The sequence below is a fragment of the Mastigoproctus giganteus genome, chromosome 2, assembly GCF_048544385.1.
Source record: "Mastigoproctus giganteus isolate SK-2022 chromosome 2, ASM4854438v1, whole genome shotgun sequence".
NCBI classification, from domain to species: Eukaryota; Metazoa; Arthropoda; class Arachnida; order Uropygi; family Thelyphonidae; genus Mastigoproctus; species Mastigoproctus giganteus.
Genome location: NC_143576.1, coordinates 95,968,979 through 95,996,701, shown reverse-complemented (window position 1 = coordinate 95,996,701; position 27,723 = coordinate 95,968,979). Strand labels below are relative to the sequence as shown.

The following is a 27,723-nucleotide window of genomic DNA, read 5'->3' as shown; positions in this document are numbered from 1 at the left end:
TACTATAGGTTCTTCTGAAAACATCAAAAAGAGTCTTTCAAGAGAAATCCAGATATCACCCACTCGTGGAACTATAAATTCCATTTTGCAGCAGAGAAGTAAGTTACAATTAGGATATGTTATTTTGGCAGTACTCTTACTGTTTTTGCAAGTTTTTAGGAAAAATTGTAAATAGTACAGCTTCTTCCCAAGAAAGCATTGCTTTCAATTTTTTTATGCTTAATGCGTTGCTTTTTTTAAAAATAATTTTAATTTTACTAGTATACATACTCACCAATGCTCCCAAAGATTTTCAGAAATTTTATTTATCCTGATTTCTTCCAAGTTTTTGCTGTTTTTGAAATATATTCTTGTGTTTAAAATTAAAAAAACACAGAATTTAGCAGTATAGGCTCAAATACAGCTGTTAGGCAGTGGCTCTACTCATATTTAGCACAGAGTACTGCAAACATGCTCTGCTAAGATCTCATAGCTATGCTTTTAATTGTTTTGTTAGACATTGTAGATGCAGAAAATCTATTCAGCCTGTTAGCAACCTGAGCAGGTTCATCAATAGTTAAATTATCAACGTCAAGTTGTCCAATGTGATTCAACCCCTTCTGTGTATTGTTAATATACATAAAGAAGTCTTTGCTGCTTTTCTTTACTTTCTTTGATAACAACTTCTTGTAATCTACCTTGGCTTGCCTAACCTGTGTGATTGATTGTAGAGTAGTTTATATCTACCATAGGCTTCTGTCACCTGATAATTTATATGCATCCTATGCATTTTTCACACATCTCAGCAGGTCATCTGACATCCATTTAGATTTCAGCCTTTAACCATATTTTTTAGTTGTATGAAAAGCCTAGTAGCTTCTATGATAACACTAAATGCTTCCCATTTAGACTTTATTGTTGGTAACATCATCAGTTGGACCCACTGTACTAAATTTAAAAATTATCTGAGACCACTTTAGCTTCCTTTACAAAAGCAAAAACCTTTCCCTTCACCCTTGATGGTAGTTACATCTTTAATTAAATCCCACATCAATGCACTGTGATCACTGCCATCTAGTGGTTCTTTTATCTATTGAGTCTTAATGCATGAAGAATCACTGCTGATAATCAGATCAAGTGTATTGCTATCTCACACTTGCCTCTAACATGGATTTAGACAACAGCCCTGCAATAAATCCACAAAAACTTGCTAGTGTATGAGTGACCAACTCAGATTCATTCCACTCAGTATCTTGGAAGTTAAAATTTCCCCCATATAAGGCATTTTGATTTACTAGCCCACTCTGTTTCTCTGTACATTTGTTCATTGTACTCATTGCGGTCATTCAGCTTATAACACACTTGTCTCATTTTTGTTTTCCCAGTGTTTGTCTTGCCTAACTGACTCAAAATTGCACTGGCCACCCATAACTAGATGCATTGCCTTAGATTTTATGTGCTTCTTAACTAAGGGCATAACCCTTCCCCCCTCCTGTCCTGTCTGTCTATTCTGTGTACATTGTACTCCACATGTTCAAATCCTGCCTCCCTTATGTGAGTGACACCAAGTCTCTTGATATCTCTTCAGTGTCTGCATTTGATGAGCAGCACTTCAAATCAAATTCATCAAATGTATTTACTATGCTCCTAGCATTAGTGTCCATGCAAGTACACATATTGTTACTCTTAGTTACCCTACACATCCATGTATTTTCCTCTTCCATGATGACCCACAGCAGGCCTTGAAATTCCTAGTACCTTGCTTATTGGATCGCTGCATCTTCCAATAGAAGCAGTGCAAGAATCACTTTCACACGTCTGCAGCTATTGTTAATCTATTAGTCTGTGTATCCCCCAAAGCTAGCAGTATTCCAACCCACCTAACACTGCCTGTATAGCATCAGCAAATATTCTTGTGTCCTTTCTGTTTAAGTATATGCCATCCCTGTGGAAGCAGTCTTTGCTGTTAAGAACCACAGACCACACTGGAAAAATTCTACCTCATGAGCCTTGCACAATCTCTCCAGGGCAAAATTTATTGACCAGGATCTTATCATATACTCCCTCCTGTTGTGTGTTGGCAGAATTGCAGACACTCTGAAATTTAACCCTTGCTCGTGACTTTTTCTCAACATTGATCTGTACTTATTAAGTAAGTCCGCAGATTTGCTATTCTTGATATCATTAGCACCAACATATACATCACCTTTTGTGCCCTTAAAACAGCGTTTCTCAAACTGTGTTCCATGAGATGTGAACAAGTGTTCTGCAAAAAATCGTAATTAAGAAAATGAAATAAATAAATTTTGCATATTTGTAGTGTACACCACTTTTGTATTATTATAATATTTAACATAATTTTTTTTCGGTTATTAATATACTGGCATAGACTAATAATTAATTGAATAGACTGCGGAACACTTTATTTTGGCGGGCTTTTGCATAGAGAAGTATGCGTAGAGTTAATGGCACCTACAAAAAAGTAGCAAAGAAGTGATCTAGTATGCCATTCATATGCAATTTTTAGCCTGGAATACACGGGTTGGAGGGGGGGGGAAAGTGAACTGATATCATAACTAAACTCACTTCCTTGTATAAATTGTTTTGATAATTATTAGTATTTCGAAATATTATTATTAAAATAAATGACCATGGATTTGTGATTGAAAAAAGGAACTTCAAAACGAGAAGCAAACTACTTCTAGTAGTGCAACTGTGGTCGATGAAAAGGAACACAATATTGTCACACTTCAAAGTGAGGATGAACAATCACAGCCTTTTGTTCTCCAAAAATCTGAAGTGAAAAAATGGGAACCAACTAATAAAAGGCTAAAATGAAAGTATTATAACAGTTATTTGAATTTTGGCTTTACATGTGTTGGAAATAAAGATGCTCCTGATGCACAGTGTGTTGTATGTAATAAAACATTAGCAAACAGTTCTTTGGCTCCCGCTAAACTTGTGTTTCGTAAGTGTTCCGCGACTAAAAAAAAGTTTGGGAAACACTGCCTTAAAAGATAACACCTGCCCTACAACAGTCATAATTTGATCCTTTTCCACTTATTCTTTTTGCACAATATATGTTTCCCTTTTCTCTGACAATGGCTACCTCCTGTGAGAACAGTGCATTCAGCTTTGAGTGATTGCTGCTGTGTTGCCTGATGTACAAGTGCAAGCTCTGACATTGAGGTGGGCAGCTGAGAGCTTGATGAGCTCCAACTTAATTCCTTCTTGAGCATCTACCCTCTTCCGCAAGATCTCTTAAATGCGCATCATAATGCTGAGTTGATGCCTAATATCATCACACTCTTTACATTGGATACATACACAAAGACTTACCTTCCCGCCCCCAGCAGTATCCTGTCTTTTTTTTTTTTTTTTTTTCTCTCCCCAATTACTTCTTTATTCTGATAGTATATAGTAGAAACCAGTATGTTAGATTGTAAAGCATATATTTCATTGAATACAGAGCCCAGAAATAAAAATATAACTTTCTGGAAAACACCACAAAAGTATTCTTTTATATATATATAAATTTAGAACCAGCATCTTTTATTTAAGACTGATGCATTTCTAAAAAATTACAGGTCTATCTAAAAACCTTATTTAATTTTAAAATAAGTAATCAATGTGGAAAAGCCAGTCTCTGTTATATAGAATAATAACTATATAGTGTCGGTGTAAATACACCATAGTTAACCCATATATCTGAACTACGTATGTACCGTAGAGGGCATCGTTTTAATTGTATCTCATAATGTGGTTGCCTTCACAACGAGATAGCTACTATTGCATTACTTCAAATAAATAATGCTTCTCTAGTAGAGAAGACTACTGTTATTTATTTTCAACGGTACTACCACCCAGACGATCGTTTCGAAGCTGTGCAGCTTCATCATCAGTGGGTGGGCAGGTACCCAGGTAATACAACAAGCCATCACAGTTGCGAAGTTATATCCACATTATGAGAGATGCCAAAAGGGTGTGGTGGTAATGTATTTGGAAAATTAAATGCACAGGGCATAATCCTTATGGGTTTTGATAATTAACTATATAGTATTGGTATATTTGAACTACGTATGTAGCGTAGAGGGCATAGAATAATAAGACATGTTTAGTTACAGTAGTGTCAATCACTGCTGCAGATTGAAATTGAAAATATTGTAAAACAAATTAAAATTCACACTGATATAATTCTAATATTTAAATTTGGTGTGGTAATGGACATTATGCAAGTGTGTACTTGCTGCAGAGTATAATGAAAGTGATAGTATTACACTAAGTGATGATCATTAACCACCTTGTGTTATCTAAATATTGTAAAACAAATTAAAATTCACACTGATATAATTCTAATATTTAAATTTGGTGTGGTAATGGACATTATGCAAGTGTGTACTTGCTGCAGAGTATAATGAAAGTGATAGTATTACACTAAGTGATGATATAGTTCAGCAGTTCAGCCATTCCTTATTTGTGTGAATATCACATTTCAAACCCTGCTTACATTGATCCACACTTGGGTATCACTCTAACATCCTTAGCAATGTATTTTTCAACTTTGCACATGGGGAGATATCCAGGGAATTACTTATAATTTTGCAGAGCCTGTACAATCATCGTTTACATACACCTTTTTCAGTTCCAATCTGTATCTGATTTCTTTCTCTGTCCTTCCAACAAAAGGAGATTCCACAGGAATGTTTCTAATGCTGTTTTAATCCAAATCAACAATAAGCACATTTTCAAACTATGTCAGGATGCTCACTGTTTATTTCAATATATCCTGCCAATCATGCAACATGAAAATAACAGAAAAACAACAACAAAGAGCTATAGACAGCATTAGTAAATGACTTTATCCAAGTTTATTTACTATTGCTTTTTTAGTGTTGGGTTACAAACACAGTTGCTCTTGAGTATTAGAGGTAAATAGACTTTATTCAAGTTTATCTAAAACTTCTTCAAGTTTATCTAAAAATTCAATCCTTCTAAAACTCAGTCTTGTCTTATATCTCGCAAAAAGGATTCTTCTGCTCCTGTGCTTACCTTTGGTGACACTCCAGTTTTTAGGAAAAATTATATATCTCTTTTGGGGATTACCCTGACTTCTAATCTCTCTTGGCACAAGCATGTTACAAAGATTGCTTCCTCTGCATCTAAAAAACTTGGTTTTCTCTTTCGCTCTCAGCGTTACTTTTCTTCCAAACAGCTCTTCACTCTGTACAAATTGCAAATCCGCTCTACCATGGAATATCGTTCCCACATCTGGGGTGGTGCCCCCAAAATTCAGAAGAGGGCAGTTAGGTTAATTAATGACTCCTCTCTAACAGAGTCTCTCCACTCGCTGTCTCATAGACGTACTGTTTCTGCTGCATGCCTTTTCTACAGATACTTCTATGGGCACTGTTCTTCTGAATTGGCTTCTATAATTCCTGCTCTCTCTTTCAAAACAGTCCGAACACGTGTCGCCATTGACCAATATCCATTTACTGTTCAACTTCAAACTCACAGAACCAACTTTTCATCTTCCTCGTTTATTCATTCAACTGCTGTTTTCTGGAACAACCTTCCTTCATACGCATTTTCTGAAAATTACAGTTTATAGAAGTTCAAGTCTAATGTCAACAAATATCTTCTTTCGCCTTCTCGACCTCCAACCCAAGCATGGTACTAAGTACTATAGGTTCTGATACCCCTCGTGTTTGGTATTTTCAAAAAAAAAAACTAACAGAAAATCCCAATAAACTGTGAAGTGCAAATTGTTTTTATTGTTTTATGGTCATGACCTCCAGAAATGTGCTTTAGAAAAATATCACAAAGGCATTTGAAATTGATTCTTATAACGGAACATATGCTAACAATGAAAGAGTGGTGCATTTTAATGATTTGAATCGGTAACTAATACAATTTACAAACCACGCTCACTGCCTTTTAGATGTCCTTAAAGTCTTGCTCGTGACCTTAAAAATGACATTTTAGAGATTTATTACAATATTTTAACGATACGATTATTGTTTTATGGTCGTGACCTCCAGATATGTGCTTTTGAAAAATATCACAAAGGCGTTTAAAATTGATTCTTATAACGGAACATATGCTAACGATGAAAGAGTGGTGCATTTTAATGATTTGAATTGGTAACTAATACAATTTACAAACCACGCTCACTGCCTTTTAGATGGCCTTAAAGTCTTGCTCGTGACCTTAAAAATGACATTTTAGAGATTTATTACAATATTTTAATGATACGATGGTTTTCTCTGGAACTGCTTAATATTGTAAAGCGGGGTACACTGTATTGTATAGTTATGCACGTAGTTTGGAATATGGTATTTATGAATGTTTCAACATTCATTTTTTGCAAATAGCTTAGTTATACAGCAAAAATTTCAACTTCCGAGATCTTGAAATGAATTACCAAAAAACAGTGTGTTATTGGGTTCACATTATGATATTTTAACGATACAATGATGTCTCTGGAACGGTCTAATATTGTAAAGCGGTATACACTGTATTGTATAGCTATGCACGTAGTTTGGAATGCGGTATTTATGAATGTTTCAACATTCATTTTTTTGCAATTAATGTTCATATTTTTGATTTTGCTGATACCAATACTTGGGGGAAAAAACTCAAAGCAGGAACTGCCTGTATATAAATTATCATTTTTTTTTAAATTTAATATATTTTTTTTAATGAAAGCCCCAAATACAAAAGATATCTAAACCTGTACTACTTAGTACTGTGCATGGGCCGAAGGAGATGGGGGGAGGGACTGCATGGGTTTCACCAAGGCCTACAATATGCAAAGTGGTGGCATTGCACCAGTGGTTGTTGAGTCACCTACCACCTAGTTTTATCAGGTTAGTTTAATTATATCCCTTTAAACAAAACCACATTCTATTTCTCATCTGATTCCACTCATATGTAGATGATCCAACTTCAATGTAAACATTGTTTCTGAAAAGATTTAGAAATTTCATTCTCTGTATTTACAAATTATATATTCATTGACTGTTTTAAGTGATGGTTATCTGTGCAGTTTTTTTTTATTTTTTTAATTTAATGTCATGCTTTCCGAGATCTTTAGAAAAATATCACAAAGGCATTTAAAATTGATTCTTATAATGGAACATATGCTGACGATGAAAGAGTGGTGCATTTTAATGATTTGAAAATCTCTTTATCATGATTAAATATCATGATAAAGAGATTTTCGGTAATTTTATATCAGTTAGTTGTATCATCACTACATGTTTAATTTTTACTTTCAGATGTAAAACATCCATGTGGAAAGACTCAACACATTCAACCTACTGGACATATTTCCCCAAAAAACCATTCTTTAGCAGCAGGAAAAACTTGTATCTATAATATTTCAACACCACAAAATGAAACCAAAGAAATATTCCTTTATGTGTATAACCTGACACTCTCTGATGATGATTTGATGTCTGTTTTGCCTGAAAAATCAGAAACACAACTTTTTTCTTATCATGGCCTGCTAGGTAAATTTAAAACTTTATCATATTTTAACTGCACAGAGTTTGTTGGTTTTATATGAAAAAGATTTTTTATGTGATTATTTTTTTAGCACTCACTTGTGTTATAATTAAGGTAATATTTCTTATGATGATGTAAAAATATATATATATAAATAAATAAAATAAAGAGATGGGTGAAGTGATGCTAGCTTTTTTTTAACTTTTCAGCAGTGAGTTAGTAGTAATGGAAAAGTCAGAAGAACAAGTTTTCCAATACTTGGTTCATTGAGGAGAATGCTTCTTCAGGGAAAGTTTTAGGTTTTATAAAAATAATTTTGTAATAGATTTTGCATCAGTTCCTTTGTTATTGCCATAGTATCCGGTGAGATTGGTCAGACAAAATTGTCCCTTAACAAATCCATGCTGTGATTGTCATAACTGCAGTCCTGTCTAGATGTACTCTTTAACATTTTTTCTGGAACAGAAGTCAAACTTATTGGTCTGTAATTACTTACTTCGCACTTTGATCCCACTTTGTGAAATTGGGTATTCATTTGCGCATCTCCATACCAAGGATGCTTTTATAATTATGGCTAAAAGTTTCCTAACCTCTTTTGCTGCCTCTCTTAATATAATTTGATAGAATCCATCCATACCAAGTGCCTTATTTATTTTTTGATTTAACAATTAGTCTTCTGTTTTTATCCTACTTATCACAAAATTCTTTAGCTTCCTCTTACAATTTGATATACTAGTAGTGGCAAATGATTCAAGAAAGCAAACTTATACAGCCAAAAAAAAAAAAAAAAAAAAAACCTTCCCATTTCACTTATCCATTCCCTCCAATGGTTTTAGTTCTTCCTTGAATTTATTTAAGATATTCACTTCCACAACAACAGATGGAAGTTTGTTCCAGTAATCAGCCACCCACTAGTCAAAGGCAAATTTCTACACATCTATTCTGCAATCATCTTTCCTCAGTTTGAATTTTTACCCTCCCATATGTGTTGTCTGGGCAAAAGTGGAAGAATCCCATCAGCAGTGAGCTTACTCAATCCACTTAAAGACTTACCTCAGTCAGTTCACCTTGCAGGTGCCTAATCTCCTGATGTGGCAGTTTTCAGAACTACAGCCTTTCTTTGTGTGACCACCCTTTCATTCCCTTCACCAATTTTGTTGCCCTTCTCTGCATCTGTTCCAGCAGTTCTACCTCCTTCCTAAAATGAGGCCTAAAGATGCAGTTTAACCATTGCCTTGTACAATGGGATAATCACCACTTTATTCCTGCTAGCAAAGTTCCTATATATCAAAAACCCCATGAGACTGTCCTGGCAGCCAGTCGACACTGCTCAGAGAACTTCATATCTGAATGCACACTCCTGGGGCTTTTTTATTTTTCACTACTTTGGGTAGTAGAAAATGAAAAAGATGCTCTCAGTATAGTACCACATAGTTGCTATGTTAATCTGGGATTACTGCTACCCATATGAAATACACTGCATTTGTCAGTGTTAAACTTCAACTGCCACTTCTCAGCCCATTTTTCTAGTTATTTTTGCAGTAGCTTACCCTGATTTCTGTCATTAACCACCCTACCAAACTTAGATATTAAGTCTGAAATACCTTCAGCAATATCATTAATAAATATAGAAAACTACAATGGGTCCAGAACTGAATTCTGGCAGATGCCACTAATAACATTTCTCTATGAAGAGCAGTATCCATTATAACCACTCTTTGTCTTTTCCTACTCAGCCATCCCTTTGTCCAGAACAGTTGTTCCCTTAATGCCACACTGCACTAATTTGTCCAGCAGACTCTTATATGCAACAGTAATCAGAAGCTTTCTTGAAATCCAAGTATATATCAAAATTATTTTTTGCATCTAGTTTCTTTGTTACAGAACCACTATATCCATTCAGATTGGTCAGACAAGATTGCCCCATAGCAAATCCATCTAGACAGGAATGAAACTATTCCTGTCTAGATGGTCCTGCATGCTTCTTTAGCCAGAGACCCCATTATTTCCCTGGGACAGAAGTTAAACTGACAGGTCTGTATTTACTCATGTCACCTTTCTATCCCCTTTTGTGAATTGAGGATACATTTGCACATCTCCAGTCCACAGGGACATTCCCTGAATCCAAAGTTGTAATGATGGCTATGAGTTTGCTTACCTAGTTTGTTGCCTCCATTAATATAATTGGATAGATCCCATCCACCTCAGGTGCCATTTTTATGTTAAGCTTCAACAGTTTCTCTTCAACTTTCCTTTCAGTTATCACAAAATCATTTATCTCTCCCTGTTAGATTTTGAACTTCTGGCATTTGTCTCCCTAGAGAACTCCTCTTACTTGAATGTAGTTGCAAAATATCAATTCCATCTGTCAGCATCCTGAGCAGGATCATGAACAGTTAAACCGTCATCACCAAGGGGACCTTTAAGTGATAAGGTGGCAATTATTTTTACTAAAGAAATAGTATAAGCTTATTCGAATGTAGACAATATAATATCTGCTATAATTATACCATTAATTCAGTATTTTGAAAATTTCTTATCATTTATTTTAAGAAATCAAAAGGTATAAGAATATGCATTTGTATTCTGTTGATCACAGTAATCAAGACATAGACCATACTTTCAGTCGTTAGTTGAACTGAATTAAATATTTACTATTATAAAATTTGCACACATTTTCATGAAGCTATATTTCTTGAAAAGCTGTTTATATTTAACATTTACAAATATTAACCGAATATCTGGTATAATACTTAGTTTTTAAATAGCATTTAATCAAAATAATTAAGAATTAATTTTATTATTATTTAAATTTTCATTTTATTATTTAGAAGGATATTAAACAATATCCTTTTAAATAAATTTTTTTCATGTTAGCATTTCATAATCCTTTTGACAATCTTTGTCTTTAGATGCTTTTTCACTCCTGACTGGCGAAAACAGTATAAGAATTAAATTGGAAACATCAGAAAATGTGAAATCGGAACGATATTTTTATGCTGAATATTCTTCATATGGTAATATATTTGAATTGCTTGTTTTGAATTAGTGTAATAGATTACATACTTCTCTCTAATTATTAAATATATGTTGTATTATATTATATTATTTCAGTTCCAGAAGAAAATTCAGCTTGAGTACACAGCTCATGGAAAAAGATAATGTTAGACAGAATTCTTGATACTCTTTAAGGTATTTATGGTGAATGTTGCTCAAGAAGTAGGCTTGTTTATTTCATCTTTCCTTTTACTTGCAGAACTAATTTTTCCTTTCTTGTACATCATTTCTGTTGTGTTCTTTGGAACAACCTTCTTCATGTGTCTTCTCAAATTTCAACCCACTTATGTATTATGAAGTTATCTTTCATTGGTGCTAATAGTATTAATTCTTTTGTACTTTCCAACTTGTATAAATGTGACAACTTTCACATATGAGAAAATGTAAATTGGCCTGCATACCAATGTGTGCAGACCAATTTACCAATTATGGCTCTGCGCACGCCCCTAGTCATTCACGTAGCACTGCTCGCACCTTATTCTCCCGCGCTTGGACACACTGGTGATAGGCAGATGGAGATTTCTAAAATTAGGGCGGAGCTTTCAAATTGCGGCTATCCACCTCATGTGCTAGATAGATGTGAGCTTCAGGCTCACGAATTTTTTACGAAATCTAACCCGCCTTGCATCAATCAATTTATCTCTACCGCCTACATCCCCTATTATCCGGGCGTATCGGAACGTCTTGTTAGGATTTTGCATCACCATCATATACAATGTGTTCAATTGCCGCCGGGGAGGAAATTACAATCTATTATTTCTAAGGTGAAAAGACCAGTTCCTCCTTTCTTAAGGAGTGGTTCCATGTACCATATTATGTGTCCAGATTGTGGGGGGGGTGTTATGTAGGCGAGTCTGGTAGAAGATTAAAAGATCGGGTTTCTGAGCATGAGGTGGCTCTGCGAACCACTAATTTTGAACGCTCCGCAGTCACCGAACGTTATTGGGTTGAGCAGCACAATCTTGATCCCCAATGGGATATTAAAATCGTCGACTGTTCGCGTGATTACTGCCAGCACTCAGTGCTTGAAGCACTACACATAGCCACCAATAATTGTACTATGAATCAGACAAGGGGAGTATGCTTACACCCTATTATAGAATGTACTCTATTGCAGTGCGATGAGCTCTGGCGATCATCACATGTACGTAATTCTGCTTTACCAACACCAGACTCGTGATACATGATCATGCCCAGCTGACTTGTGCTATTGTAACCATCAATATATACGGAAGTACACCATTCACACACTAGCTGATGAAGAGGCACTCTGCTTCGAAAGCTGCTATCTATGTATTTTAACGCTTTCATTATATATATTTTAACTCTTTTATCTTGTTGTATTTTAATGCTTTTATCTTATTTTATTTCTGTTTTATCTTATGTATATATATCATTTTTATTTTAATAAATTTATTTTAACCAGTTAGTCGGTCGTCGCAAGAAACTTTGATGATAGATTACTTGAAGCCAAAAAAAAAAAAAAGTTTCCATCTGATGGGCTCCATGAATATTATTCAGTTACCTAAAAGCCCACTGTGTGAACACCAAAATCATTCCAATCTCACTGTGTGTGAGAGATCACACACACACACACACACACACACACTGTCTCTTTCCCCTTATGTAACTTAAGGAGCATCTTTATATATAAAGGGATCCCTTCTGGACTGGATTGCAGAGGACAGTGTCTTGTTTGTGCTGTATAAAAATATTTGGGAGGGGGTTTAACATAGAATATTAAAATACAAACTTTTTTCGTAGCTGTCTACAAACATTTTTAACCATCCGTATTGATAATGTTTAAATTATTTTATTTATTTTTTCCCTTATTTTTAATTGTTAGGTTGTGGTTCTGTACTTCCTACTGCTCTGCCATCATCTGGGATTATAACTTCTCCCCTTTATGGAAAGAATCATAATAACATTGTTAACTGCACTTGGACCATCGACTCTCAGCAGGATGTACACATTTCATTTCTGAAATTTGATTTAATGGGAAATAGTAGTCTGATTTTACCCAATGATGTTTCATTGCAAAGTGATGGCCATACATGTATGTATTTTTATTACTATGTAGAAGTTATAGAACATTCAGTGATATTTCATTACCATTTCTAGAATAAAGATTGTTGTTTTTAGCAGTATTAGATGATGCAAGAAAGCAAACTTATTATTATTAGCCATGTGCTGCAAGGAAGCCCAAGGCTTATGCTGCACCAGCCAAAAAAATATATACAGGAATGCCTCGCATAGCGCGGTTTCGAACAGCGTGGGTTTCACTATAGCGTGGCTTACAAATTGTAAAAAAATTAACTGCGTTACGCACCAGTACATTTCATATGCATGTATGTATTATAATGCCAGCACATAGACCAATGTGTTATGGATTCAAGGCCATTCTGACTGTTGTCGAAACTCCCATTATATACGGACTCTGCTGGCATTCATACATTAGTAAACACTCTAGATTCCTTGCGGTGAGGTCGTTGATTGTGCGTAAGCTGTACAAATATTTTTTGCTGTGTATTTTTATTAAAGATTACTTTTTAAAAACTTTACACCATTATACGCAAATATGAGTGGAAAGAAGAATGGCGTGGAAGAATGGCGCTGAGTGTTCTTGCAGATCCAAACATCGAACGAGGTATGAAAGTAAGGCAGGCATTGCAAAATAACATTCAATGTTATAAAGAGATGTATGCAGATAAAAAGAAAAAAATTGTGCAAACTAAGCTGATCAGTTTTTTTTTTCAAAATAAAAATACAGTACATACTTCACTTATATTCTTTTGGTATGTACATACTGCAATAAAAATCATTTCTTCTGTACTTACTAGTATTTTTCATTTTTATCATTTTAGTTTCTTTTTTTGCAAAAACTTCGTGTGCATCAATTTATAGTAAACAAACACCCATATATTTTTGCAACTCGACCCATATAATCAAATTGTCAGAACGCTTTGCATTAAAATACATACTAATAATACCTCGCATAGCGCAGTATATTTTTGGCACGAATTAACAGTGCTATGCGAGGTATTCCTATATATATATATATATATATATATATAGAGAGAGAGAGAGAGAGAGAGAGAGAGAGAGAGAGAGAGAACCAAAAAAGAGAAGATTGATGATATCCAGCTCAGGACCCTGGGTGTGCCAGCCCATACTCACCAGATGTGAGTCCCTGGGTATCAGCAAAAAAAAAAAAAAAAAGTACTTCCAATATTACTGGTCCACCTGTCTAATAGTTTATAGTTTTTCTACTTCTTACTTAAATTTGTTCAAACTACATCTACAATACCAGATGGACGTTTGTTCTAACAATCAGGTACCTAGTCTCCAGGCAATTCAGTTTGCATAACTGAAGCTCTTTTCTTTAAGAGCACCCCTTTCCCCCCCTTCACTAATCTTGTTGCTCTTCTATACACTTTTCGAACAGACCCACATCTTTGATAAAATGAGGCTTCCTGGCCTCTTCATAGCACTCAAGATGTGTGCAGGAAAAGAACCCTAACCACCTCACCCATCCTTCCAAGTCTAGTTCTCTGAACCACTTCCACAACAATAGATGGAAGTTTGTTCCAACGCTGGCTGAAGGAGAACTTTGCAGATCTATCCTGCAACTACCCTTCCTCGATCAGTAGTAGTAGTAATAGCCATATAGTGGAAGGAAGTCACAGCCTTTTGCTGCACTGGCTTGGAGGAGGAAAGGAATGAGTAGATACCAAAATGCATATTATTTGCATCCCTCCTCATGTAGGTAACTATCCAGTTGACCGTTAAATTTATTCAAACTATCAACCTCAGCTACCTGTGAAGGCAACCTGTTCCAGCAATCAGCAAAGGGATGACTAAAAGAAAACTTCCTACAATCTAGTCTAAACTTTTTCCCCTGTAATTTGAATTTATACCCTAGAGTTCTGGAATTCGCTATAACAGTAAAAATTCCACCTCCATTCACTTTACTAACCCTTCTTAGAGCCTTATAAACCTCAATCAGAACATTATATACTTGAATTTCGAGAAAGCTTTTGATACTGTTGCACATGAAAGACTGCTGTACAAATTGGAACAGTATGGCATTAAGAGCAAGTTGTTGCAAGGGATGGTTGAGTGGGAGACGGCAGAGAGTGGTAATAAATGGACACTGTTCTATGTGGACTAATGTTATTAGTGGAGTCCCCCAGGGTTCGGTGCTGAGTCCATTGTTCTTTTGTGTATTTATTAATGATATCGATGAAGGTATATCAGGCTTAATGTTCAAGTTTGCAGATGATACAAAGGTTAGCAGGGTTGTTAATGATTGTAAAGACAGTATGTTACTGCAAACAGGCTCTAGAAAAGTTAGGTAGATGAGCTGAGAAGTGGCAACTGAAATTTAATATTGACAAATGCAAAGTACTGCATATGGGTAACCCAAGAGAAACGTACCAACTGTGTGGTACTACACTCAGGGAAGTGGAGAATGAAAAAGACCTGGGGGGTAATTGTGCAGTTGAATGGGAAGTTCTCTGAGCAGTGCAGACAGGCTGCCAGAGCAGGTCATGGAGTTTTGCCAATGATAGATAGGAATTTTGCTAGCAAAGACAAGGAGTTGTTGTTGTTGTTTGGTTTTTAGGAGCATTAGCAACTAAAGCCATAATTGCTCCGGGGATGTGCAGTGGTCATTCCCTGACCTTTCCGCATCCTCTGTATTTGGTGGTCACGGGCTCGAACCCCAGTCTAATAAACCAGTGTGTGCTACGCACTGCTGCTCCTGCCCACCTGGCTACAGAGGTGCCTGCAGACAAGGAGGTGATTATAGCTTTGTATAAGGCAATGGTGAAGACAAACCTTCAGTACTGCGTACAGGTCTGGAGGCCTCATTTTAGGAAGGATGTAGAGTTGCTAGAATGAGTACAGAGAAGGGCAACAAGATTAGTGAGAGAAACAAAGGGGTTCTCTTACCAGGAGAAACTTAAATTTTGTAAGTTGCAGCATCTGGAGACTAGGCACCTGTGAGGTGATCTGATTGAGGTGTACAAGGCCTTGAATGGTTTGAACAAGCTCAGTGCTGATGGGATACTTCCGCTTGCTGAGATTGAAAACCTGAGGAGGCATAGATTCAAATTGAGGAAAGACTGTTGTGTAATAGATGTGCAGAAGTTAGCCTTTAGCCAGTGGGTAGTTGATTGCTGAAACAGACTTCCATCTGTTGTTGTGGAAGTTGATAGCTTAAATAAATTTAAGGCTGAACTATACAAACATTTGTAGTAACCAGACGTGTGTGTGTGTGGGGTTTTTTTTTTTTTTTTTTTGTTGATGCTCTATAAGCTTGCTATCTTGCATCATATGCCTCAGCTAATGCTAATCTCTGAGGTACTTGGTAGCCAACATATGGATTTTTTCCTCATATGATCACCCTTTTGCTGAACTCTCCATGTGAATTTCCAGTCTTTGGACCTTACTAGAAGCTCAGTGTGTTTTTTTTTTTTTTTTTTACCACTCACATGGTCTCCATATTTCATCTGAAAAAAAGTGTTTTGGTTTGAATTTATGGCCCCCCCCCCATGTGTGTGTATTCTCAGCAAAAGAAAGAATGCCATCAACATTGAGTTTACTCAATCTATTCAATGCCTTGTATTAGTAGTGGCACGGGATACAAAAAAGCAAGCTTGTGATGTAGTCTAAAAGGTGATTACAGAATCAGCTAAAAAAAAATTAATCTTGCAATTTCACCTATCCATTCCCTCCAATGGATAGATGAAAAGCAGTTATGAACTGTTTTAATCAATATAAAATTGATCCTGATTTCTGGTTTTGCAGTTCAGCCTATATGAATAATATGATCAAGACAGTTTATCTTGATTTTGAATTATTGTGCGATTTTAATGTCTTTGAAGTAAACTACATAATCCTCTGGAGCAGAAAACCCACTACACTATTATTATGGGGGACTTCAATGCTAAGGTTGGAAAAATACAAAACAGCACAGAAAGGGGAACTATAGGAAATTTTGGAATTGGTGAAAGAAATGAAAGAGGTGAAAGACTTGTGGAATTTGCAGAATCTCAAGGACTGTCAGTAATGAACACTTTTTTTCAAGAAAAGGGTGAACAGAAAGTGGACATGGAAGAGTCCAAATGGATTAACAACTAATGAAGTCGACTTCATCCTCACTAATAGAAGATATATTGTGAATGATGTTACTGTCCTGAATAAGGTAAATGTTGGAAGTGATCACAGAATGGTAAGATGTACACTTGATATAGATGTAGGAAAGAAAAAAACTGACTTGAGTAAATAATACAAAAGTCTCTGAGATAACAGAAGAGGAGAAAAGGCAGTATGTACTGGAACTTGAAAACAAGTTTGAGCTTCTACAGACTGCTCAGGACCAAGATATCGACGAGGAATATTACAACTTTCTGGAAGTGATAAAGCCCAAGAAACCTATAGGGAAAAAGAAATCCAAAGAAGAAAAAATTAGTCAAGAAACACTTGTCATGATGAATCGAAGACGACAAATGAAGAGCAAGAAAAACACTGACAGGGAGAAAATTGAGTATACTGAGTTATGCAAAGCCAGTAGAAAGAGACTCAGAGAGGACATAAGAAGATTTAACACAAGAAAAGTAGAACAAGCATTTAAGGGAAAACAAAGGATTTAAATCAGCAGCCATGAGCAGTAGTACAGAAAGACAAATGATACTGAAACTGAAGAATAGTGATGGTGTACTTATAAACACCAGAAAAGGCATAATTCAAATAGCAGAAAAAGTCTATTTGAATTATGTTTTTTTTGTTGATGCTCTATAAGCTTGCTATCTTGCATCATATGCCTCAGCTAATGCTAATCTCTGAGGTACTTGGTAGCCAACATATGGATTTTTTCCTCATATGATCACCCTTTTGCTGAACTCTCCATGTGAATTTCCATGCAGCATCATTCTATACAGCATCATTCCCCCACTCCTTGACTACTATAGAAAATTATACAAGGAGTGGGGGAATGATGCCAGCAGTGGGGAAGATGGATTGCAAAGTAGCAACACATATGACATACCCGATATTCTTCCTGATGAGGTAGAACATGCATTGAAGAAAATGAAGAATCAGAAACCCCCGGGGGAAGATGAAGTTACTGTAGAGTTGTTAAAATTGGGAGGAAGAGACATAACACAAAAACTGGCAAGGATCTTCACAAAGTGCATTAGAAAAGGTGTGACGCCTAAGCAGTGGAATAATGCAATCATAGTTTTGCTGCATAAGAAAGGAGATAAATCAGAAATTGGAAATTATAGACCAATTAGCTTGTTATCCCACATCTACAAGTTGTTCGCAAGGGTCATTACTAATAGATTAGAAAGAATACTTGATGAGAATCAACTGAAAGAGCAAGAGAAATCAACTGGCTTTAGGACAGGATTCTCAACTTTGGATCACCTTCACGTAATATCACAGCTAATGGAGAAAGCAAATGAATATAAAACACTATGAAAAGGCATTTGACTCCATACAGCATGAGGCAATGTTTCGGGCACTGGAAAGACAAGGCATAGATACCCTGCATATTATGATTTTGAAGAAAATATATGAGAATGCTACCTCCTTTATTAGACTAGACAAAGACAGTAATAAATTTAAAATTGAGAAAGGAGTTTGACAAGGAGACACAATATCTCTGAAGCTGTTTACTGCTGCCCTTGAGGAAGCTTTCAGAAGATTAGACTGGTTGCAGAAAGTAGTCAATGTGAACAGAGAGTACCTAAACCATTTAAGATTTGCAGATGACATTGTGGTCATAAGCCACGATCCCAAAGAATTAGAGGAAAATCTTAATCAGTTATGCAGAGTTAGTAAGGATTTTGGACTAAAGATGAATATGGCTAAAACAAAAGTAATGATGAACAAGTATGCCATAGAAAGGGATATAATGATTGAAGGAGCAGTAATTGAAAAGGTGGAGTCATATAATGATAAATGGCTGGAAGTCAAGAGAAGAATAAATTTTGGATGGATAGCATTCAGGAAATATAGTCACATACTGAAGAGCAATATCCCAGTTTGTCTGAAACGTAAAATAATGAACCAGTGTATACTCCCCACCATGACTTATGGAAGTGAAACTTGGGCACTCACCAAAAGAATGGAAGAGAAGCTGAGAACTACACAGTGAAGAATGGAACGAATTATATTGGGAATCAGACTGTTAGATAAGAAAAACACATGGATTAGGCAACAAACTCAAGTAAAGGACATTCTTATCAAAACTAAAGAACTAAAATGGTCTTGGGCAGGACGCATAGCTCGAAGACATGATGACAGATGGACTAAAAAAATAACAGAATGGTACCCAAGAGGAGCTAGAAGAAATCCTGGAAGACAAAGGCGGAGATGGATAGATGAAATTCATGAGTTTGTGGTAGTAAATGGATAGCCAGTGCTCAAAACAGAAGGAACTGGAAAGTTGCTGGAGAGGCCTTCATCCTGCAGTGGATTGAAAATGGCTGATGATGACATAATCTTCAGCCTAATTTACTGATGTTGTAATGTTGTTATTCTTTATTTTATTCTGAATCTCCAGGTTAATCTGTCCTGAGGCCTTATTATTATGATTAATTTCATCTCGTATAATAAAATATCACACACACACACACACACACACACACACACACACACACACACACACACACAACAGTAATCTAAAATGTAGGAAAGGTCATGTTGTCTCTCAGTAATGTCTTACCTTACAACTTTAATTGAGAAAAAAAGTTTCCTTATTCTATGTGCACACATCCAATTCACTCTTTTAAAAGGTAAACTAAATGTTTTAACCTACAAACAAATTGCTGCATTGGCCTTTTGCATAGGGCAAAAGGAGGGGGGAAAAAAGCTTAAATAAAAATGACTATCAGAGTGATTTGAGTGTGAATTTTAATATTCCTTCATTAAAGTTTTGACTTTTGATCTGCATCCCTGATTTGTTGCTGTTTGAGGATATTTTTGGTTTTGATTTCGTACCTTAGGTGTAATTGTTTCAGTTTGAAATATAGCGCGATTACAATGATCTGGTAGATAACATAATTTAAATTACAAGTTTTTGGTAGGTAACAAGACTGCTGCTTTACTGTTGTTGGTGGTGGCCTTTACATTCTGTACAATTTACAGTATAAATGGAATTCTTATTCTAATTTTAATATCTTTCTAGTTACCTAGTGCTTAGTGTTCAGCTATCATATAACAGCTCTCAAAATACAGCAGTCACTAATGGATTTTGGTACTAAATGCAATTTCCTAATCCATTGGTACTTAAATTCTGCATGAACCCATCATTAATGTCCACAGTAGTAAAATATACAGTGGACCCCCACTTTACGATACTAATCTGTTCCAGAGACACCATTGTAATTTGAAAATATTGTAATGTAATGTGAACCCAATAATACATTGTTTTTTGGTAATTTGTTCCTAGACCACGAAAATTGAAATTTTCCTTCTATAACTAAGCTATTTATCTCTTTAAAGGTGATTTTTTTATATGGGAAATTGTACAATTCATTAAAATTAATATAGTGATTAAAGCACAACAGAAAAAATCACTTCGACTAAAGGATACAAAAACAAAACATGCAGCCAACACGTTTACAAACACTGCTATTGGCTGAGAGAAAGGACCATGTGGTCTGGTTGGAGGCAAATCATAAGACCATCATAAAGTGAACATGATCGTTGGTTAGTAGAATCAGCCTCTTTATAGAATCAAAATCAAAACCAATTGAAAACATTAAAAATTCCCTACACTTTCATCGTTATCATATGTTCAGTTAAGAATCCATTTTGAGTGGCTTTTGTGATATTTTATTAAAGCACATTTCTGGAGGTCACTACCATAAAACAATTTGCAATTTCCAGTTTATTGGGCTATTTTGTTAGTGCAGTCTATTGTAAATGGGTATAAACTCTATCTTGTTGCGTTTGCAATAATACTAATAGCTGAAATTCTGTGGATTTTTATGTTATTATGGTGAAATGTGTTTCCCCTTCCATGAAATCTTCAATCATATAAAAGGGGGAAAAAAACACATAAAACAATAATAAATTTTCAAATTATCTTCTCTTCCAGAATGCTTTCCATTCCTATTTTTTAAGCTTAAACTTTTTAAAACATATTTCACTTGCGTGTATCATGTTAGTTGCAAGTGTAGTGTGTTATTTGTTATTTATTGCCACTTATCTTTTAGCATTAGCAGAGGCATATGATGGAAGAAAGCAAGCTTATATAGCATCAGCCAAATAAAAATAAATAAGAAAAAACCTTCCCATTTCGTCCATCCATTCTCTTCAACTGCTTGTCTAGTTCTGCCTTGAACTTATTTAAGTTATTGACCTCCACTACGACAGATGGAAGTTTTTCCAACTATCAACCATGCACTGGCTAAAGGCAAATTTCCACACATCTATTCTACAATTGTCTTTCCTCGATTTGAATTTATGTCCCCTCAGGTGAGTTATCTGAGCAAGAGGAAGAATCCCATCAGCATTGAGCTTGCTCAAACCATTCAAGGCCTTATACACTTCAATTAGATCACCTCGCAGGTACCTACACTCCACACACACTTCAATTTGCAGAACTTAAGCCTTTCTTCGTAAGAGCAACCCTTTGTTCCCCTCACCAACCTTGTTGCCCTTCTCTGCACTTGTTCTAGCAACTCTACATCCTTCCTAAAATGAGGCCTCCAGACCTGTATGTAGTACTCAAGTTGTGGCCTGACCATTGCCTTATACAAGGGGAGAAAAAAAATAATAAATAAATAAACTGCAGCCATTATGAACCCACTGCAGGATGGAAGACTCCTCAACAATTCGTGCTGAGGGAAATAGACCATGATCTGCCACGCTGGTCTAGTGCGGGTTGGCAGATCGACCGTATTTAGCAGTCAGGGGCTTTAACCCTGGCCTACTTAAAGAGCGTGTGCTACCGCACTCCTGCTCCTGACCACTCAGCTACGGAGGCCTTTGGACATTGCTCTTCATGGGTTAATGTTATCAGTGGAAGAATAAGGAGGTGATTGCCCCCTACAAAGGGACAATCACCTCCTTATTCCTGTATATCATTGACAAGACACCATAGCTACTCTTGCAGCCTGTCTGCACGTCAGATATGAAGTTTTGTGTCTGCACAATTACCCCCAAGGTCCTTTTCATTCTCCAATACCCAGAGTGTAGTACCGCACAGTTAGTACGTTACTCTGGGGTTTCTGCTACCCATATGCAGTACTTTACATTTGTCAATATTAAACTTCAGTTGCCATCTCTCAGCCCATCTGTTCAACTTTTCCAGATCCTGTTTCAGTAGTGTACTGGCATTAACAACCCTGCCAACCTTCATATTGTCTGCAAATGCGAACATTAACACTGATATACCTTCATTAATAAATACAAAAAACAACAAGGGGCCCAACACGGAACCCTGGGGTACTTCACTGATAACATTAACCCATGAAGAGAAATGTCCATTGATTACTACTGTCTTCTCCTTCTCAACCATCCCTTTATCAGCAGAAACTTGCTGTTAATGCCATACTGCTGAAATTTATACAGTAGTCTTCCACGTGCAAGAGCATCAAAAGCTTTCCTAAAATCCAAGTATGATATCAAAAAAATAATTTTTTCCATCCAGTTCAATCAGATTTGTCAGCGAAGACTTCCCATTAACAAACCCATGCTGTGTCTGAACTATAATTGCAGTCTTAGGATAAGTGGAATAGGACCCTTGTCCTATTCCACCACCAATAACTAGCTCTTTTGGGACCAGCGCATTCTGCCCCGAAGATTGCCACTCTGTTACCTGATACATGAGTGAGATTTGGCATTGAGTTGGGCAGCTGAGAGCTTAATGGTTCCCTCATTTAAATTCTTAAAAGGCATCTACCCTACTCTTCAAACTCTCATAGATACCCATCAGAATGCTGAGTTGGTACCTGATTTCTTGACACTCTCTGCACCTAGCACACACACACAAAGACATCCTCCTCCTTGGCTAGATCATGTCCTGTTCTAGTTCCATTTTTACTTATTTTTAAATTTTACAACCCTAAAAAAAATGTCAGTGAACAGAAATATCAATTAGGTGGTAAGTACAGCAATACCTCACTTGGCACGGCTTCAAACAGCATGGGTTTCACTATAACATACGTTTTCAATCACTCTATATATATATATATATATACACATGTGTGTGCGTGCATGCGTGCCACATTGTCATAGCCTAGGTATGCTTACATATATGCTGTGGTGCTAACTCTGTTGTCTCACATGTGCCAATAGCTCCCCTCAGGTAGTCAGCAGCAGCATGCAACAGTGATAGCTTTTCAAACAACATGCTGTGATAGCTTTTAATTTCACAATTTAGTTTTTACCCCTTTAAATATGTATATAAAAGTATTCCATGGGCTATGTGCATTTATATGTTCTTGTCAATATCTACTGACTTGATTTTTTTTAATCAGTAGATTAAAAAAATGTTAATGTTTATGTTATGTTTAATATTAAGTTATAAAAACATTAGATAAATTATAGAATGTCTTAAAATACCGTGTGATTGGACTAAGTTTCAATAGCAAAAGCTTAATTTACGGTACTCATCTTGGATGATCTGCAGCTGTTATTTGGGTAAATGAATAACTAAATTTTTTGGGTTTGGGTAATTTAAAGTTAAATAGATTGATTGGTAAGTTTATGGGATGAGAATAAATTAATTAAAATATGCGCAAGGAAGCAGAAGTGCACAACTCCGTCCCTGGTTGTCATAGAAAATTAATTAATTAGGGACTCTAAAATATGTAAAACAAATGAGGCTAATAGTCATAACAGTAGACTTTCGTTTTGTTTAAAAACGTCTTCAGTTGGCAAAGTTTAGTGGAGAGAGAGAATGCATGCTGTATTTAAAGGAATTTCTGTGTACCCGTGATGCACTCTGCGACATGCAGAAATCTCAAATGTGTGAGATTCCAAGCCGGGGAAAGATTGGAGGATAGTTTTGCATTTATGATGTTTAATTTAGAGTGGTGACAGAACCATTCTATGATGAGGGCTTCATATTGGAGAATTTTATAACTGGTTTTTAGTTTTACTATGGTAATGGCTGAATCAACTAGGGGGGGGGTTGTGGAATGTACGTGCAATGTGAGCTCAGTGCTGGATTGTCATGTTCTTTAATCTATTCTATTTAACTTTAAATTACCCAAACCCAAAAAATTTAGTTATTCATTCACCCAAATAACAGCTGCAAATCGTCCAAGGTGAGTACCGTAAATTAAGCTTTTGCTATTGAAACTTAGTTATAAAAACATTAAATTAATAATTAAAAACATTTTATATTTCTTCTTACATCCATGACTCTCAAGATAACGATAATAAATACACTAAGAATTACTCACCCAATTTACATTATTTTTTATCTTTATTCTAAACATTAACTCGTGGCATACTCAGAGTCACCTGTGGATGTGACTTTTAGGGATACACCTGCTGGAGGTTTTACCATCTAGCAAGTGTATCCCTAAAATTTGGGCCCATGTGTACTGAAATAAGATATTAAATTAGTAGTAAATACTGATAAATAGAGATATTTATGCCTATCACTGATTTTGTTTTATAACTGTATTCAGATGTTCCCCCTGATGTGGTAGGCTCATCTCCATTAGTCTTAACTTTATTATTGGATACGTCAATTCCAAATCAAGTAATGAAGTTACAGTATAAGCCAACAACTTCAGGTGAGTGAAAATGAAGTTTGACATTTTAAATATTTATAAATTTGAATATTTTGTATTTTAAATATAGGTTAGTCTGCAAGCTAAGCACAATACAATCATGTTATAACAATTGGAAGCTGCTAAGTGATATTTTGTTATTTCTTGAGCTGGTTTTTGTTTTTTGTTTTTTTTTTTTTTTTATCTTTAGAAAAAGAAAAAAAAAGAAATTAGGATCTAAGATGATAGCAGTGTGAACCTGTCACGGTTGCTTATAAGCTGCTAAAAGTTTTTTTTTTTTTTTTTTTTTTTTTAATATAATTTTGGCACTTTTTTACACAAAGCATTTATTGAAGATTAATTCACTTAAAAAAAAAAAAAAAAAAACCTCTTCACTCAGACACTCTTCAACAGATTTTCTCATAATAGAGATATACTGACAATATATCACATAATATGTTCCCTATTATCCTTTTTGTTGACACAGAACCAACTTGGCATTACATCATAACTACTATAGGTGACAACTGTCAGTGACATGTTCTGTATTGACATTACAGCCAACAAGGTCTATTTGCAGTTTCAGCAAATCTGCTTCCAAATGGAGTTAAGGACTGGAAGCCCATATTTACCTCCACCCATACCCTGCCTATGCCTCTGGCCCACTCTGAACAGTGACTATTTATAACAACCCTCTGCCTCCTTCCCTTTAGCCATCTCTCAAACCACCACAAGATCTTGCCCATGACTCCATTATTCTCTAGCTTGTACAACAACCTTCCACATGGAACCATGTTAGATGCTTTCCTAAAATCTGAGTATATAATGTCAAACTCTTTTGCATCAGTCTCCCATGTGACCACATCATAGTAATATATCAGATTAAACAAACAAGATTTTCCCTTTGCAAATTGGTGTTGTGATCCTTTTAGGATATACTTCTGAAGGTGATTTTGCAGTGCATCTTTGACCATAGATCCATGACCTTCCCTACCACTGAAGGTTAAACTAATCAGTCTATAGTTACTCGTCTGACTCTTATGCTCCCTTTTTGCATATTGGCAAGACACTTCCCAAACTAAGGAGATTACCCCTGAATCTAATGAAAACCTCATAATTAACCTTAAAGGTTTGGGTACCTTACCCACTCTCAAGCTCAGTACTTTTATTGTTAGTTCTCTTGTGTAATATCAGTATCACATGTCTTGCAGCATTTGTGTATATTAGCACCAATCATTCACCTAGAAAGGGAGACTTTATGTTGTGAGATCATACAAAATGTATATTTAGCTCATCAGAAATATCTGCAGGATTATTTACAGTTCTGCCATTTCCACTGAGCAAAGATCTTATCTGATTTACTGTTTTCTTCTTTAGTTTTATATATGAATAAAACTCCTTTCCAACATTCTTGGCTGTTTTTACCAATCCATTCTCATACTCAGACTTTGCCTGCTATGTGAGATGTTTCAGATTGTCCAGAGGTTGGCGCCATGCATGATTCTAGAGAATTTTATAAATATTTATACATTTTAACATAATCTTCATATTTTTAATTCTTACTTGATCTACTTCACTAGCTAGAATCTTTTTTATATATTCTTTTATTAAGATGCTCTGTGTTGATTTTGGAGTATATTGACTCTTAAGAAACTTAAATTCCAAAACTGGACATACACGATGGCTTGAACAAGAATTCCAAGATGAGAAGGTCTCAATGCTAGTGAATAGTTGATGTATTAGTTTCAGGTTAAGAAGACAAGATAATTATTAAAGTTTGAGTTGGCAGAACAAACTTACTGGTACTGACAGGGGATTTCTGGTTTAAGAGATCATGCCAAGGATTTCTGATTCAAAGGTGCATTAGCATTAGCAAGGGCACATGATGTAAGAAAGCAAGCTTATATAGCATCACATCAGCCCAAAAAAAAAATACACAGACCCTTCTCATTTCACCCATCCACTCGCTTCAAATGCTTGTCTAGTTCTGCCTTAAATCTGTTTAAGTTATCAACTACAACGACAGATGGAAGTTCGTTCCAGCAATCAACCACCTGCTGGCTAATGGTAAACTTCCGCACATCTATCCTACAACTGTCTTTCCTCAATTTGAATTTATGCCCTCCAGGCAAAAGGGGAAGACACTCTAGTTTTTATTTAAAAGGAGGGGTTAAGATGGACTGAGCAGTAGGGCTGATAAGAGACCATCTTGGAGGATCCTTGACGGAATTGTTTGTTAATAATTGATCCTTAAATTTGTGATAAAGTACTTTCATTGATAGAATAAGCCTAATGAAGGGTTAATGACAAAGGGTCTTCATTATTATTATTAATAGCCATATGGCGCAAGGAAACCTGAGACTTATTCTTGATTAGAAAGAATTTAGAGCACAGAAAGGAAATAATTAATGGAACCACCAGAGTCAAATACAGCATTATCAAGGGCAACAGCATGTAGGTTAGGTCAACCTACATGCTGTTGCCCTTGATAATGCTGATTCCAACAGTTAATATATTAAGAATTAGGGAATCTGAATATGTTATCATAATATTCTGCATTATCAAACACATTGACACCAAATACAGGAAATGTAGCTGTAAATTTTTTTTTAAAACAGTAAAATGAAGTCCACCCCAAAAAGAATTAACAGGAAAGAAAATAAAATGCCAGAAATTAGTGGAACAGTGTGTTTCTTTGTAGGTTTAGGGTTTCCAGCATTCAAAAACTAGAGTAAATGTAAAAAAAAATTTCAGAACTGAAAACTCAGGAATTCCAGTGAGACAGTATGTCTCCTTGATTGGCAAAAGCTATCACAAACAGAGTAAGTTGAATAAAATGAAGATAGCCTAATGAAGAATAAATTAAAATACAATAGAATACACTCTCCACCTACTATTAATATTAAAATAAGTGTAAGAGCAATGTTAGACTTGTAGAAAGAAATGCAAAAATAGATGTAGCATTTCCTAATGAAGATGATAGTCAGTGTTATAAAAAAAAGTTCTAGAATTCATTCTCTCTCTCTCTCTCTCTCTCTCTCTCTCTCTCTCTCGATAATAGACTGATTACAAGGCATATGTAATCAGAAAAATGGCAGCTATGCTTTAATCCAACAAAGTGTAAGGTATTACACCTGGGAAACAGTAATCCCAAAATAACTTATTCACTTGGTGGGGTTCAACTAAACCCAGTACTGGAGGAAAGGGACTTGGGTGTTACGATACGGTCAGACATGAAATTCTCTGAGCATTGTAAACAGGTTGCAAAGAAGGCCCATGGTGTCCTATCGATGATCTATCGAACTTTTGCAAGTAGAGACAGGGACGTGATAATCCCATTATATAAGGCTTTTGTTAGACCACACTTGGAATACTGTGTTCAAGTATGGAGACTGCACCTAAAGAAAGACATCGAGCTTCTTGAAAGGGTGCAAAGACG

At 35.7% G+C, this 27,723-nt stretch overlaps 1 protein-coding gene across 4 annotated transcripts in view; it reads left to right on the top strand.

The window, feature by feature from the left end:
• LOC150089441 (cubilin-like) overlaps nt 1-27,723 on the top strand; it is a 321,441-nt gene that overhangs the window by 129,322 nt on the left and 164,396 nt on the right. For all 4 annotated transcript variants that reach the window (XR_016548045.1, XM_090389480.1, XM_090389481.1 and 1 more), the window contains 5 exons: nt 9-98; nt 7,257-7,490; nt 10,398-10,502; nt 12,389-12,598; nt 24,201-24,308. Coding sequence is in view for 3 of the 4 variants with exons in the window: in XM_090389480.1 (XP_090245606.1) it covers nt 9-98; nt 7,257-7,490; nt 10,398-10,502; nt 12,389-12,598; nt 24,201-24,308 (747 nt within the window). In the remaining variant the exon portion in view is untranslated. The remainder of the gene's footprint in view (nt 1-8; nt 99-7,256; nt 7,491-10,397; nt 10,503-12,388; nt 12,599-24,200; nt 24,309-27,723) is intronic.